Source organism: Penicillium arizonense (assembly GCF_001773325.1).
Source record: "Penicillium arizonense strain CBS 141311 chromosome Unknown PENARI_contig021, whole genome shotgun sequence".
NCBI classification, from domain to species: domain Eukaryota; kingdom Fungi; phylum Ascomycota; class Eurotiomycetes; order Eurotiales; family Aspergillaceae; genus Penicillium; species Penicillium arizonense.
Window position 1 is genome coordinate 42,429 of NW_019173298.1, and position 14,118 is coordinate 56,546.

Genomic DNA, 14,118 nt, shown 5'->3' on the forward strand with positions numbered 1-14,118 from the left:
GCTAATACAAAAAGCTAGCCCAGTTCCCGTTTGCGAACGCTTTAACTATTGATTATTTTCTACACCTTCCCTCCGTATTTCTGCAATATGGCGTTTCGGTCATCCCCCTTGGCTGAAAGTCTTACGCAAGAGCTTCAATACGCCTTATACAATTGCGCGTCGGCTGTGAAGCCAGTCTCTCAGAGCCGGGTCTCAAGCTCAAATGCACTTGAGCCGCCTTTCCAATATACGTGCGTTACTTCTTCGCCATCACAAGAGCTTTTGCCTAGAACAAAATCAAAGAGAAAGACAGTAAGCAAAGCTCCACTTATTTTTTTCAACATGTCAAGCCTGTCAACTTATACACGATGGATATATTACTAGATGCGAACTACGCCTACAAATCCTGTTCCTCTGCCCTTCCCAAATTCTTAAAAAACATCCTTATTGTAGACAGATGGTGGATGCTTTTTATGTCTCAGTGCGGAATACATGCAGAGCCACGGTAGTTTTCCTTCATTTGCCAGTCTTTCTCCTTGTCAAGGTCACCTCTCAAGTTAGGACGGATTAGCCAGGATTAGTTGTCCCTATTTTTGTGGCGAGATTCTGTACGCGCGAGGATTGCATCAAGTCATGTTCATCGGAATCCTTTATGCGAACTACAAATTTGCACTTCTATTTCCTCCTAGGATCTTTATGGTGTTTAAATTATTTTGCGACTGAATTCCCCTCTTGACAGACCGGAGCTATGAAGAGCAAGCAACATTCGATAGCATTTTTCTAAGTTATTGGAATTGACCGTGTGTGTAACTCCTCTCTAAAGCCGATTTATATAATTCTGAAACCTCTCTTGACCGAGCCGTGACGATTTGTACTATGGAATCTGTTTCTCTGCAACGGACAAGAGGAATGTAGAGGAAATCAAATCTAGACTGATCGGACGGCTATGTATTACGAAGAACTTACAGTAAAGCAATACACAATGTCTCACTGATTAACTACGTTGGGTTTGATCGGGTCGTCGTTAATCATTTGCGCAACATAGACAAATAAATGGCGAACATCATTTACAATATTCAACAGACAGTCACGCAAACGACGATATAAGAATGAATTACATAGATCCCTCCCCTGGTTATCGTCACCTCTAAACGCCATCGTCGGTTCCTAGCTTGTAGAGAAGGTCCAACTTCATACCAGGTCTTTTTTATTCTCGAAAACCGTTATGGGCTACTGTTCCCCTTCGGAGCGTGAGCCTAATGTGCCTCAGCTCACGAGTCCCATGGAACAGCAGGAACCGGACATTCCTGAGCCGGTCTTATCATCGCTGTCCCCAGTGTGATGCATCCAATACAAAACTGGTGACGGAGCACGACGCGGATATCTCACATCCCTGAATCTGCTCATCAGGTAATTCACACTACCCAAATTAACGCTGCGTTCCCAAGCTTGCTGTCTATGAGGGAATTCGACCTCTTCAAGATCGATAACCACCACTTGTCCATTGTCGCAGACTAGAAAATTACCTAGATTCAGGTCACAATGCTCGGCTCCGTACTTGTAGAGCTCCTGGAAAGCGTTCTCAAGATGAGACTTCAAAGTATTCTCTTCGACGCTCGTTTCGACTAGTTTCGCGAGATCGCGCAGAGTAATCCCTTTAATCTCTGAAAGGATTAAGGCCGGGCGCCCATTGAAAGAGCCTTCACCAAATAGAGTTGGGATCACGGTCCCTTGAAGCTTTTGTAGCTTCTTGTAGGCAGATATCTCAGCGCGAAACTCAGCTTCCCGTTCGTTTTTCTGTTGCTTGACAATGACTGTCTCTGGAAGTCCAAAACGGGGCTCCTCGAGTTCTAAGCGGTATACGGTCGGACGAAGCTTATTCAGAAGCGTATCTTTTGTCACGGTGATACGTTTGCCGCCAAAATGAAAGATCTATATTGTGTGAGCTTTGCCAAATCATCTAAATTATGTGCACAGATAGCGCTTTACCGGAGATATCGCTATTTGAAGGCTGAGATCCATGGTGTTTAGGGCGAAGGGCGCGACGGAAAAGGTCCAACGAAGGGTGGGGATGGGAACACCACGGGCACTGTCGTTGATTACTAATATGGGTACCACTAGCGCAGTATACGCAAGGGGTGTTTTTCTGCCTTAGCCGTAATTTTCACCCGACCTCTGACCAACGAGGGAACCTACGATCAATCACTGGCCGCAATGTCTTTCCTCTATGGCTTCGCAATACAAAACGATTACTGTTATTGGTAATGCATTTTTACCCTAAGATTTCAAGTGTGCTTGTCATCTGTCCCGCAGCTCTTCTCCAAATTTGAGTCTCACGTAACTGCAGTGACTGGAGAGGATGGAACTACATGCTCCTCCCCTAGAAAATACCCTCTCTACGTTAAGTGTGACAACACAAACAAAGCAGTATTAGCTACTGTGATGTAAAGTAATCGGGGGCTAAATGTCAACTAGGCTCAGGGATGATACCCCCTGTAAGCCCAATTTGGCTCCTCCTTGCAGCTACCTCGAGACTATCACTATATGAAACAATTCAAAGTATCATCCTTCATCTCACGCCCATTCGTCCAAACCCAAAAGCCACCTGGCTTCTGACTACCATCCCGCCGCTGGACAGTTCTGTGGACAAATACACGCGTGTATCCGCGGGGTGCAGAGCATGGATGGTTGTATTCATCAAAAAACCTCGGCCGTCCTGAGTACCATTCATATTCTCGTCTACACTTACCCAAAGAAAGAGGCATCTGCGCCCGTAGCAAATCCCCAGAGCCTCCCACCTCACTTTCTAGAGTGGCACATAAGCGAATCCATCCCCGCCAGGCAAGCCTGTACAACGCATACTGCATAGTGCATTGGTTGGCTATCTCTGCGTTTGTTCCTCGGGGAATAACACAACAATCAATGCGACACCTTCGGCTCTTGATCTCCTCGCGGTTTCTAGCCTGGAATTGCACAATCACTAGGCTTTGAGAGTCGAACAAAAAGACTTGAGGGCAGTCGTATACGTAAGCGTACCTTCTAGTAGTCAGTTACATGCATATTGAATGAGAGAAAGAAGTGAAACGTGTTATCATACCCTCTGAGCTCTCTTTGGAGTTTGGTGGTCGCTGTACTAACGGGTCCCGGGGATCCCCATTCCCTTCCCCTGACAGTAAGGGGCCTTTTCATTTCCCCGATCATAGCAGCGCGCTCAAGATCCCGTCCTGAGTGTGGCATTGTCATTTGGTAATCAACCATCGCTGAGGAAATTGTCGATCCTGTCGGTCCAACCTGTGATCGTGGCCAGAGGAGGGGAGCACCAGGCAAAACAGCTGAGTGGCGGCCCTGACTAGTAAGTGCAGAAGCACCAGAAAAAGCTTTCGCAAGGCATGGGACCATGAGGTGGTTGAAGTCCATCGTCACATCGGCTTCACTTTCGACCTCATGTTTGAACATGTTTAACATATGAGCGGGAGTCTGAAGGCCGATATAATCAGCGCTTGAATGTCCGTCATTATGAGGGCCCAGGAATTCGTCAATGGCTGGAAAAGTCGGAGGCCAGACTGTGACATCAGATTCCAAAAAGTCATGATATTCCCTCGTCCACGGTTTTGTAGTGACAGTAAGTTCGTTATCGACAGTGAGGGGCGGACGACTCGGCTCCCGCATCAGGTCAAATACTGTAACCGGCATATCTCACAAAATAATCGTCAAAGTAGAGAACGATAGGAAGGACGAACTCCTTTATCAGTTTATTGTTCAGGTAGATGGGTTTAGGCTCACTAAATATAAACGCTCAAACACTGTCACATTCACTTTAGCTGCCCAACAAAAGATACATGATGCCCCGATCACATTTCACCATCCTTCACTTCAGTGATGCCCCCAGAACCTGCATACCAAGTGTTGTTTGAGGCGGATGCATGTATCCAATCAGGAACAATGTTCATCGTTGACCCGGCACGTAAAACCCATGTCACTGCTCTATTGTATTTTCTGTCGTGCCAACGTTTCAGATCAAGTACTGAAACAGTTCGAGGGTTTCTTTCTTAGGAAATGAGATGTATATTATTCGACCATAGGCGTCGGTTCTAAAATTAGTAACCATCTAATAATAGATTATCGGTGCTGGGCGGCTATCTGACGCAGAAACATTATACGTTAAGAAACACGATACGGCTAAACAGAGTTTGATTACTATGTAACCTGATACGGACTAGTATGCAGACAAGCTCACAGATCACCCACTCAGCAAGGTACTGATTGTCCAGGCCTTCAGAAAAGGCGCTATCACCTACCGACAGCAGCAGACCGGGACATGGCCAACGAGGCCGATATTCGTACCCAAAAGAACCTATATCAAATTAGTTTTGCTATGGAACCACGTGGCATGAGAAAGCGATATAAGATAGATCATCCTACTGAAGCATATGGGTATCTTAGCCCACCCCGTAGAACTATCGGTATAATACTCCAACTTACGTGATTTGCTCTCGCATGTAAATCTGGCCATGGGGTCTGTTTGGTTGCTGGGTTGTTAAAATTCCTGCTAATATCCGATAGTCTAACAATCGACTATGAAAGGATCACTATTCAGAGCACTACAGTACTTCCGGAAACCGGTGTCACCACCTACACTCCTCGACACATTCTCGAACCCTAATGCCAAGACTGATTAACCTAGAAGATATAGCTCCGGAGTTTTAATATTCCTGTATCATCTTCCATACAGGAATTTACCGAACGCATGTACATGGCTCATGTCTGAGAGCTGATCTTGTCGCCAGGGTGGGGCTGATGCAGTTTGTTTCTATGTACAAGTCCCAATAATCCCAACCCCAATAGTCGCCCCTGCCATCCACCAACTCGCCACCCCAAACGCCCCCTGAATATCCTGCCTCAAAATTCCCCACAGAATCCCAAACAAAAGACTCGGCGGAAATAACGCAATTCCCAGCACAACCCAAATCCGCATCCAATCCCAATCCTCCCGGAAAAAGATTCCCCACGCCTCTATCATCTCCGCTCTATCTAAGTCTGCCTCTGTGGTAATTTTCTTTGGCAATTGCTGTAGAATTGTATCTGCCTGAGGTTTCCGGCTATCCGGATCTTTGAAAAAGTCCATCAATATTTTAGGACCCCAAGGTGGTGACCGCTGGGAGGGGATCGGCTGGCACGCGTAGTCTTTGCCCTGCGGCGCAACAAGGTGGGCCGGTGGGATGCAGGCACAGGGTTTACCGGGCTCGCAGGGCTCGGGGTGACAACGGACGTCGATAAGTCCGTGACCACCGTACCAGAACTAATCAACATTGAGAAATTAGCTTCGTAGTTGCAGAACTAGATATTGACTCCATAATAAATGATGTCGGACTAACTACCCATAGATTCTGTATGAGAATCCTTGGATATTGATGATTCCTAACTTACCTTCATGAAATGGATACTATGCAGTGTCCGCAATGACCAGAATGATTCGAACTTTCTTCTGTGATTGTAGTATATTTTTCGTAACGCATGGAATAACTCTCGGTCATTTGTGACGTGCGTGATAATTTCTTGATGCAATTTGACGGGACGACCTCTTCTTTCTATGCAAGATAGAAGCCGAAGTGGACGTGTGGATGAAACTCCCGATTCAATATTTTGTTGCGTAATGTCTGTTTGGAAACCTTTGGGAGTAGGTGTTGACTGATCAGTGATATCAATGGAAGTAGAGATGGCTGCAGACAGAGGTATTGGATTGGGGGTATACATGTTTGCAGCGCGAGAGGAAGCCTGTGCTTGACTGCTGATGGGACTTGCATTTGTTGGACCGGGTGGAACGGTTGTTGCATCTAGATATTCCTGCAGAGCCTGGATTGCACCTGGTTCATGCACGATATAGTCGTCATAGAGCTTTTTGCCATGTCGCTATCAAGCATTAGCAGATGTTGAAGTTATAGAATATGATAATACCCACATTTGTCCACCTAAATCGCTGATGATTCTTTGGTATACCCTTCTCCACCAATCCAATCTCAGCGAGGAGCTCCTTAAGATCCTGTACTCTTTTCGCCAACCCTGGCGCCTCGTACTTGGGGTCTAAGGCCTGAGACCTGGGAGATATAGCACGAATCCATCTCTTAAACCACGACTCAACATCGACAAAAGGCTCGTTATTAGGCCCTTCATTCAGCCTAGGCGGCATGATGAAACTTTTGAACTCCTCCTGAAGCTTTTGGAAGGCGATGCTCTCTTTGATAAAACTGCGGCCGTGGGACACCAGTGCGGGGAACTTTTCATCAAGTGCTCGCTCCTGTCCATCCCCATCCTCGTCGGCACTACTCGCATCTTGTGCTTCGTATTCAACTTTTTCTCGGGCGGCTATGGTGTCTGGTTGAGAATACTGCTGCTCAATTTTACTTCCTACTTTATCAGCAACAAGGCCAGCTTTCGACGAGATGAGATTCGCGAGGTCAAGATCAATTGCTTCCCCGGCTTCCTCTTTTAAGCCCGCTGCAAAACGCTTGAGAAGTCTTCTGAAATTGCGGACGAAGCGTGACCGGGCAATACGCCTTTCGAGGATGGCTTCTCTGTAGAGAATTGCTAATTCCTTGTCTTCCAGGAATATGCCGACAAGCTCGTCTATTGCTGAATGCATCTCTTCGGCGGTGAGATGAGTGTTTGTGGTAAGAGAGGTTGATTGCCTGCTCGGCAAAGAAAAAATAGATGGCGCGTCTGACATATCGCTCTGACAGTCACCAGCACGGTAGATGTGTTCGCAAGCACTTGAGCTTTCATCTTCAATACGACTGTGGCTTTTGAGCTGTAAGACGTCCAGTGCGAACGACAAGGCTTCACGTGTCTCGCCAATATCCTCTTCGATCTTCTGTATGGTGCTCTTCCGGAACGGATAGGCGGCGCGATGTCCTGCAACTCGGTGACTACCTATCACATCGGCGACCGAGTCTGTGTGGAGCTTCTGGCACTCCATCTGGAGCTCCATGAGGATTTTCTGGCATTTTTGTGTGGCCTTGCCGACTTCTTGGAGTAGCTCTTCCGCGTTGGCCTGAGATTGGTGATGCTGGACTGCAATTTCCAGGGCTCGAAAAGTATTTTGAAGATTTTCAATATTTTGCGTGATTTTTGCAAGATTGGTGTCCCGGTCTTTGTAAACAGAATAAAAATCAACCAAACTTTGCGTGACTTGAATCCCAGATGAGAGGAACCTGATGATCCCAGCTGCGATCGAGAGTGGATCAGCCATTTTGATAGCCAGTCGGTCGCGCAGACTCGAACATAGAATTGTTTCTCAAAAATATAGTCGCATCAGGGAGATGGCAGAAATGGAAAGAGGAGGGCGTCAGTTCAGCCTCGTTGCGGGGGGAGGCTGACCAGATGGATGCCTAATGCTGGCCCTGGGAGATGAGGGGCATCAAGGTACGAAGAGGTTTGTTATGCTTAGTACTGATACAATACAATATTTCATGTAAAGACAGGGGTAGTTCGGAGGGTCCTCAGAACGGACTAGCTTACCTTGGCATTAGGGTTCGAGAATGAGTTGAAGAGTGTAGGTGGTGACACCAGTTTCCGGAAGTACTGTACTATAACAAAGGCACTGTCTTCGCAAAGTTCATCAAGGTGCTGGTGCTCGAGGGCTGAGTTGACATCCTCAATAATTGAAAAAAATATTGTATAGTGGGGCGATTTTTGGGAACAGGTACAAAATGAGTGAATGAAGATGAGTGGATCAATCACGAAATAGGTGTGAGAGAGAGAGAGAGAGAAAGAGAGAAAGAGAGGAGAAGAAGAGAGGGTGAGAGCCAGGGAATCACAAAAAAAAAACCACTTTTTTTTGGCGCCTTCTCTATTGACCAACCCTTGTCCTTGTGATCTTTTTCAGAATCTCTCGCTCGGCTGTGGGTCGAAGAAACAAATGGCCTCTTATCTTCGATGGCCACAGGACATTCCTATAGCTTTCCCATTGCTTCCCAATATCCTCCGTTTTAACAGCGCAGGTAAGTGAATTTTCCACGTCGTCATCCACGGTATTCAACGGGACCCAGTTATCGCATGATGGACCGTCTTGAGCATCCACAAGTATACCTTCCCACGTATCGAAAAGCCCCAAATGACGAATAAACCCCGGTCGATCGTGGCTCCAATCCGACGAGTACCAAGATGAGAGAACTAGTTCGATGATTTGCGGTGGTCTCAAGAATTGAATAACGCCTCGTACAAAGAAGCCCCAATTCCCGACTTCGGTTTCGTCCTGGTCGAGATATTGCTCTCTGACTAGGTCACCTTCACCTTCAATCCAAGAGGGGACGCTAGCAACATGGAAAGCCTTCCGTCCGAGAAAGCCCCATACGAAGTCAACTATCTCAATGATGTCCATCTTCTCTTTGAGCGGCCTCCCCGGGTTATTGCTCCACACTTCAACGGCGGACTCAAATGCGCTATCAAACTGTTGGGCATTTGGCCACACCTGAGTTCTGACTTTCCAGAGGGTTTTTCAATGGCAACCCAGTGTGCGGTCAATGCCTTGTAGAATCGTTCATAGGCGCTTTTTCTGTCCCCTGGAATCATTGCATTTGCGCATGGGCTAGGAATCTGGGATGGCTTCGGCAAATCCCCTTCGCTAGCCGACTCTTCCGTTCTGTCTGCCATACCCAAACCGGTTGAATATGAAAAGACCGAGTTCACATAAGATTTCCTTTTTGCCGTATCAACGTAAAGATCAAAAAGCAGACGCAGCCCTTGCCATCGGCATACTACATCCCAAACAACTCCATCGGATATGACCTCCCCGCATTCCAGTGGTTTCAGCATGTTGAGATACCATCTGCGGCGGTCGGGATTTGCTGGAATAGATGGCTTGCTGTAAAACTCAGATGAGAAGCCGCCATACATGCCAATAGACTGATTGAGGGCAAGATCATAGTGATGTTGTGGGGCGTGTGTCTATTACATTGTCAGACAGTCGGCAGTTCGTCAATGAAAGTGGTCGACCATACAATTATGGACCTGAAAATCTTCAACCGAATGCTCGGCGCGTCAAAAACAGAATGGATAAATTGCAGCATCGAGCAAGATGCAAGGCGTCGTCTATGTTATCAAGAGACTCAAATACCCGGACGACCATCTCCGGGGGCAGGTCGAGAAGCCGGCACATCTTGTGGGAACCGAATTACGGTGAGAGCTGAAACGACTTTCCGTGCTTCTCAAATAATCTTGGCCCCCAAAACCACTACGACCGCGCTAGCCCGAAGTGGCCAATCCCGTCGCGTCGTTGGTGATCAACACGGTCGCCATGGTTTCAAAGAGAAGGAAAGGAGGGGGGAAGGTGGTGGAACCGAATTCGACGAAATAGGCCAGGGGGTTGAGATTGTTGTTACTCTAGGGCTAGCCTCAATAGTAGATTCGCTTGACTGGAATTGTTGAAGGGACATTGGGTTAGCTGCCGCGGGACCTGAAAACTTTACCATATCCCAGGCGCACGCAAGAATTCCGTTTCATTTCACAAAAGGATTCTCCTGTGACCTGGATCTGCAATAATCCATGTCCCTTGTTCCCAAAATGTCTGCCTCGTCTACTCTCTCAATTAATAACCTCAATTGCGAGTCCTTAGCCTTTTAATTTCCCGCATTTTGCTTCTTCTCCGCTCCATTCCCCACCTCAGCCAAAAAGAAATAAAGGGAAAATATGAGTTTACCTTACACACCACCTTGAGTAGCTAGTCAACTAATTAACGTTAGTGGCTGTCAGTGGCCTAATCTTGTGACGGATTAGTAATGCGGAATATCTTTATCCCGATTTAGTAGGTCGCTTACGACATCCCCAGATTCTTATGGTGTCAGTCTTCGGTTGTGAGATAGTGACCACCCCTTTCAACGAAATGACCGCCCGTGAAACCTGCCAACCTGTTGAGAACATAGTAAACAACTTCATTTCTCAAATTCATGACAATGGTCTAAACCCTCTCAGACTTGCCAATATCTCCGTCTCTGAATTCTATACCGAATTGAGGAACCATTTGTCGGTGATCAATGACGGCGGCAGTATTGCCCTTGGCCGTGGAGAATATCTAGCTAGCATCGGCCTAAGCAAGAACTTAGAGAGCCTTTTCTCGACTACAACACCGTTCGTCAGGGAAGGCCCACCTGTGACCTGGACGAAGCTTGTTCTCTTTGCAGGTCCTCATTATGAGGGTCCAGCGCAGCTCAAGGTCGGTGACTCCAGCGTCGAGCTGCCAAAGGGTGACTTTAAACTCCTACACTCCGGTAGACCTTGGCGGTTTCTCTCTCCTTGGCCCGATAAAGACGATTGCATGAAGGAGCTTGAATCGAGCAAGATGGCACTGCACGAGCTTGCTGATTCTCGGAAAACGATAAGTGAAGGTGAGCGCTTTAAGGATTGATCCCTTAGTTTTATATTTGAATCTGAAATTGAGGAATATAGTTTTGGAACAAATCTCGCTTGTTGAGCAGTGTCTCCGAAACCATCACGATTTAGTCTCTCAGCTCTCTGAGAATCAGAATCACATCAAGCCCAAGGCAATTGACCTGCCATTTGATGGTGCTCATTCCTCTCTTACAACTCAAGGTGTTTCTGACGCGCATGCCTCGACAGAAGATGAAAACTTGGGTGGCCGAGATTCCCCATTTGCCCCTACTACTATCCGCTACGGTAGAAATGAGGGATTGGCTCAGCCAGTTGATATAGAGCCAAATGAACCAGCTCTACCAGTTGTTGCCATTGTGAGGAACAATTCTCAACGGGATGGTTTACAACCTGGGCGCGACACAAGATCGGGATGCAGATTACACGCATCCGACTTTATCCAAAGCCTGAGCGAGTAAGTGAAGCAACAACTGAAACATTAACTTGTCAATTAATACGTGAAAGTGTTCTTGATGATCCAAAGAATGGCGAAGCATTGCGCTGGTCGGAAGATGGGCAATCTGTTTCCATTGCCCCAGAAAGCACGTTCCCTGCCCATTTGCTCCCAAGGCTCAATACAAAAAGCTACCAGTCGCTCGTTCGGCGGCTATACTACTATGGATTCCACAAAGTCGGGGGTGCCTATCATCATGGTTCCTTTCTTCGCGGCCAGCCCAGCTCTATTCGACCGGCTCGGGAGACGAGCGGCAGCCCTTCACTTCCTTCCTCCCTGCGCAACAGCACTTCTCAACGTGGGCCTCGGTACAAAGTGATCAAACGAAACCGGACAAGAGAAAGTGTTTGATGGGAACTTATGAATCATGAATACGAAAATAATGTATATCCAAGTTGAGTCCTTTGTAAAGGTTGCTAAACAATATTTCCGACGACGTGGGTTGGTTCCTGGTCTGCACCAGCTTCGCATAACAACAATTAGCTTTTTCAACAAGGCAAGCCAGTGCTAAGGATGTGCTTAGCTTCCTGGGCGTAGGTGCATCCATTATTAACGTTTGCATCAGAGAAGCTAGCAGACCACATCATGATTCCACCAAAGGCGGTATCGCCCTTGTGCTGACTGACAAGGGAGGCGAGATCGCTCGGTGCGAGGTAGTATTGCGAGCCGCTCTGGGTGCCCGTGGCTCCAAATGGAGATGCTGGTACGCCAATAAAAATCTTGGCATTGAGAGAGGGAGTGTTCGCGATATTGGACACCCATTGATCGTAATTGATTGCATTGTTGACAGAGCAGCTAGGATTATTATAGAACTGAACCCACAAGTAGTCAAATTGGGCCTTGGTGACGACCTCTTGCATGTTAGGTTCTGGTATAGGACACTGCGGTGCAGCAGTGATGTAGTAAGTATTAGAGGAGTCAGATGCGAAATTAGAGCGTAATTTGCTAATCAGATACTGATAGTATTGGTTGCCACTATTACGTTCAAGATCGAAGTCCCAGCCGTTGACGAAGGTGCTACCGAAGGGTCGGGGGATATCGCTCCCGTCCGTATTGCCATACGCTTCCCATAGATTCTGTCCGATAATCTCGGCTTCTTGTTGGGATGAGAGCGAGTAGGTGCCTACTGCACCACCCAAGGACAATATCACCTTAATCCCATTTGACTGACATTGCTGGATAGCCGCGGCTAGGGCATCGCATTCCCGAGGCTCACCAGACGTTGATATGGAGCATGACTGGCCAATTGAGCCAGATGGAATGGTCTGACCATTTCCATACTGGTTCAAGAAGGCGAGTACAATGATATCTATGTCGGAATTTGACTTGCAGTAGGTGGTCAAGTCATTGTTCTCAACAGCACTAGCACCGTTCTGACCCCAGTAAACAACATTCTGAGTATCGGACCCAACGAGGGTAAGTGAAGAAGATGCTTTTGAGGGGCTCACACTTGGACCTGTTGCAGTAACTGGGGATGCACTCATTACCGTAAACGCATGAGCCGTGGAAAACGATGACTTTGACGAGGACTCTGGAGCAGGACAAATGCAGCCGGGTAAGGATTCCGGGTAAGAGTGGGATTTTCGGTCCAAAGGCACACTCATAGACCCTTTCGTAGGATGTTTTGCGTTTTTAATCGATATTGAAAATTCGCTACAATGAAAGCCTGAGCTGTTCATACCTCCGCAGCTGTTAGCCATTTGTTTTTTACTAGGTTCTCATACCCACAATTCACAACAGCTGTCTCTAGATCGTCTGCGCAATTCTCGGAAAGCAAGAGCGATCTTTCATGACCGCCCCATAAAGAATGCACTGAGCTCATCACATTCCCAGATCCTTCCCAAATACTGAGCAAGCCACAAAGATCTTCAGTGGATCGCGATATCTGAAGGTTGGCATTGACCACGGCGGCTAATGCCAGAAACAACAGCCGGGTAGTCATGTGGAGAGATAGTTGTGTAAATGTGTAGAAGCTTGCTTTAGTTTAGACAGTCGATAGCCTGTCAAAATCCATCCCTTTTTCATGCCTTCACTTTGGTCAGCCGGAGGAGGTGTTCAGGCTTTATGTCTGTCGCTGCAGGGATGAATAACACCGGGCATCCATTGAGATTTGCCACAGCACCATAGTCTTCAATCAACGCAGTATTCACCCATTACTGGTGTTCAATACCTTGAAGCTGACTTTACTGCGGTCACCATGATGTTTTTTATTTTTCAATTTTTAATTTGGCCCGTCGCGACAAAGACTAATGCGAAATAATTTCGTGCTGGTGTGGAATTGAGTTGTGTCTACCTGTCCGTGGGTAAAAGGTGCTCAGAGCCATTGGGAAAGAACTGTCTCTCTCTAGATCAAAAAAATTCATCTATCGTGGTCCAACATGTATGAGAGCCATGATTTCATAAAATTAGGAAAAGGGGGCGTGAAATGAAATGTTTCTTTCCTGCATTCCATATAGTACAGCCCGTGCATTGCTTTCGTGTCATCAATTAAATAACCTAAGCTTTGGCATAACATATCCGTATGGTGAGAAATTCGCAAAGTGGACAATATGTATAGTTAATCCGCATGGTGAGCAATCCGCCTAGTGAGCAATTCGCATAGTGAACAACCCGCATAGTGTGCTCAAGCAATACGCATAGTGAGGAATACGCATAGTGAGGAATACGCATAGTGAGGAATACGCATAGTGAGGAATACGCATAGTGAGGAATACGCATAGTGAGGAATGCACATAGTGAGGTATACGCACAGTGAGGAATACACATAGTGGTCATTTGATTGCCTTCATTTTGCCTTAGCCTACCTATGCTGACTAAGTATCATACAAGACCAAACCATATGTTTACAATACATTACTTACAGAACATTACGCAGAAACAAATGTGGCGGTGCAGGCCCTGGTAATGGTAATATCAAATTCTCCAGTGTGACGACCGGACCTTGTAATGGGCTTCCTTTCATATTACGCCAATCCATGTCTTAAACATACAGTTGTCAACTACCCACTCGCTTATAACGACATCTTGGATTTCTAGATTCAATCTTCACGCGGCGCATTCTTTCCAACAATATTGGTTGAGAAAGGGGAATTGAAGAGACATGCTTCAAAAAGTGTTCTTTAATATTATTCTCTTGATGTCAGATATCGTCCGAATGAGCGAACCAATAATATCTGGTATAGATGTATCGAACTCTGACAAACTTGGTCTTACCTGGAGCTAGAATCCCTTATAGGCTCGAGAGGGGGCTAAACCCTTACAAA

The 14,118-nt window shown here is 46.7% G+C and overlaps 4 protein-coding genes across 4 annotated transcripts; 1 reads left to right on the plus strand and 3 right to left on the minus strand.

The window, feature by feature from the left end:
• Positions 1-1,394: 1,394 nt before the first annotated feature.
• PENARI_c021G07329 (uncharacterized protein) lies at positions 1,395-2,001 on the minus strand (the record flags this gene model as incomplete). Its single annotated transcript, XM_022635228.1, has 3 exons — positions 1,395-1,399; positions 1,506-1,911; positions 1,969-2,001. 3 exons carry the CDS (start codon positions 1,999-2,001, stop codon positions 1,395-1,397), a joined length of 444 nt encoding a protein of 147 aa, XP_022484941.1.
• A 3,102-nt stretch (positions 2,002-5,103) lies between these two features.
• On the minus strand, positions 5,104-7,225 carry PENARI_c021G00413 (uncharacterized protein; the record flags this gene model as incomplete). The annotated part of the gene is made up of 3 exons (XM_022635143.1): positions 5,104-5,278; positions 5,732-5,889; positions 5,939-7,225. The coding sequence occupies 3 exons, from the start codon at positions 7,223-7,225 to the stop codon at positions 5,104-5,106; spliced, it is 1,620 nt and encodes a 539-aa protein (XP_022485009.1).
• A 2,631-nt stretch (positions 7,226-9,856) lies between these two features.
• PENARI_c021G00989 (heat shock factor family protein) lies at positions 9,857-11,206 on the plus strand (the record flags this gene model as incomplete). Its single annotated transcript, XM_022635145.1, has 3 exons — positions 9,857-10,358; positions 10,420-10,816; positions 10,867-11,206. 3 exons carry the CDS (start codon positions 9,857-9,859, stop codon positions 11,204-11,206), a joined length of 1,239 nt encoding a protein of 412 aa, XP_022484852.1.
• Positions 11,207-11,343: 137 nt separating this feature from the next.
• PENARI_c021G06631 (glycoside hydrolase family 18 protein) lies at positions 11,344-12,459 on the minus strand (the record flags this gene model as incomplete). The annotated part of the gene is made up of 1 exon (XM_022635223.1): positions 11,344-12,459. The coding sequence occupies one exon, from the start codon at positions 12,457-12,459 to the stop codon at positions 11,344-11,346; it is 1,116 nt and encodes a 371-aa protein (XP_022484991.1).
• Positions 12,460-14,118: the final 1,659 nt, after the last annotated feature.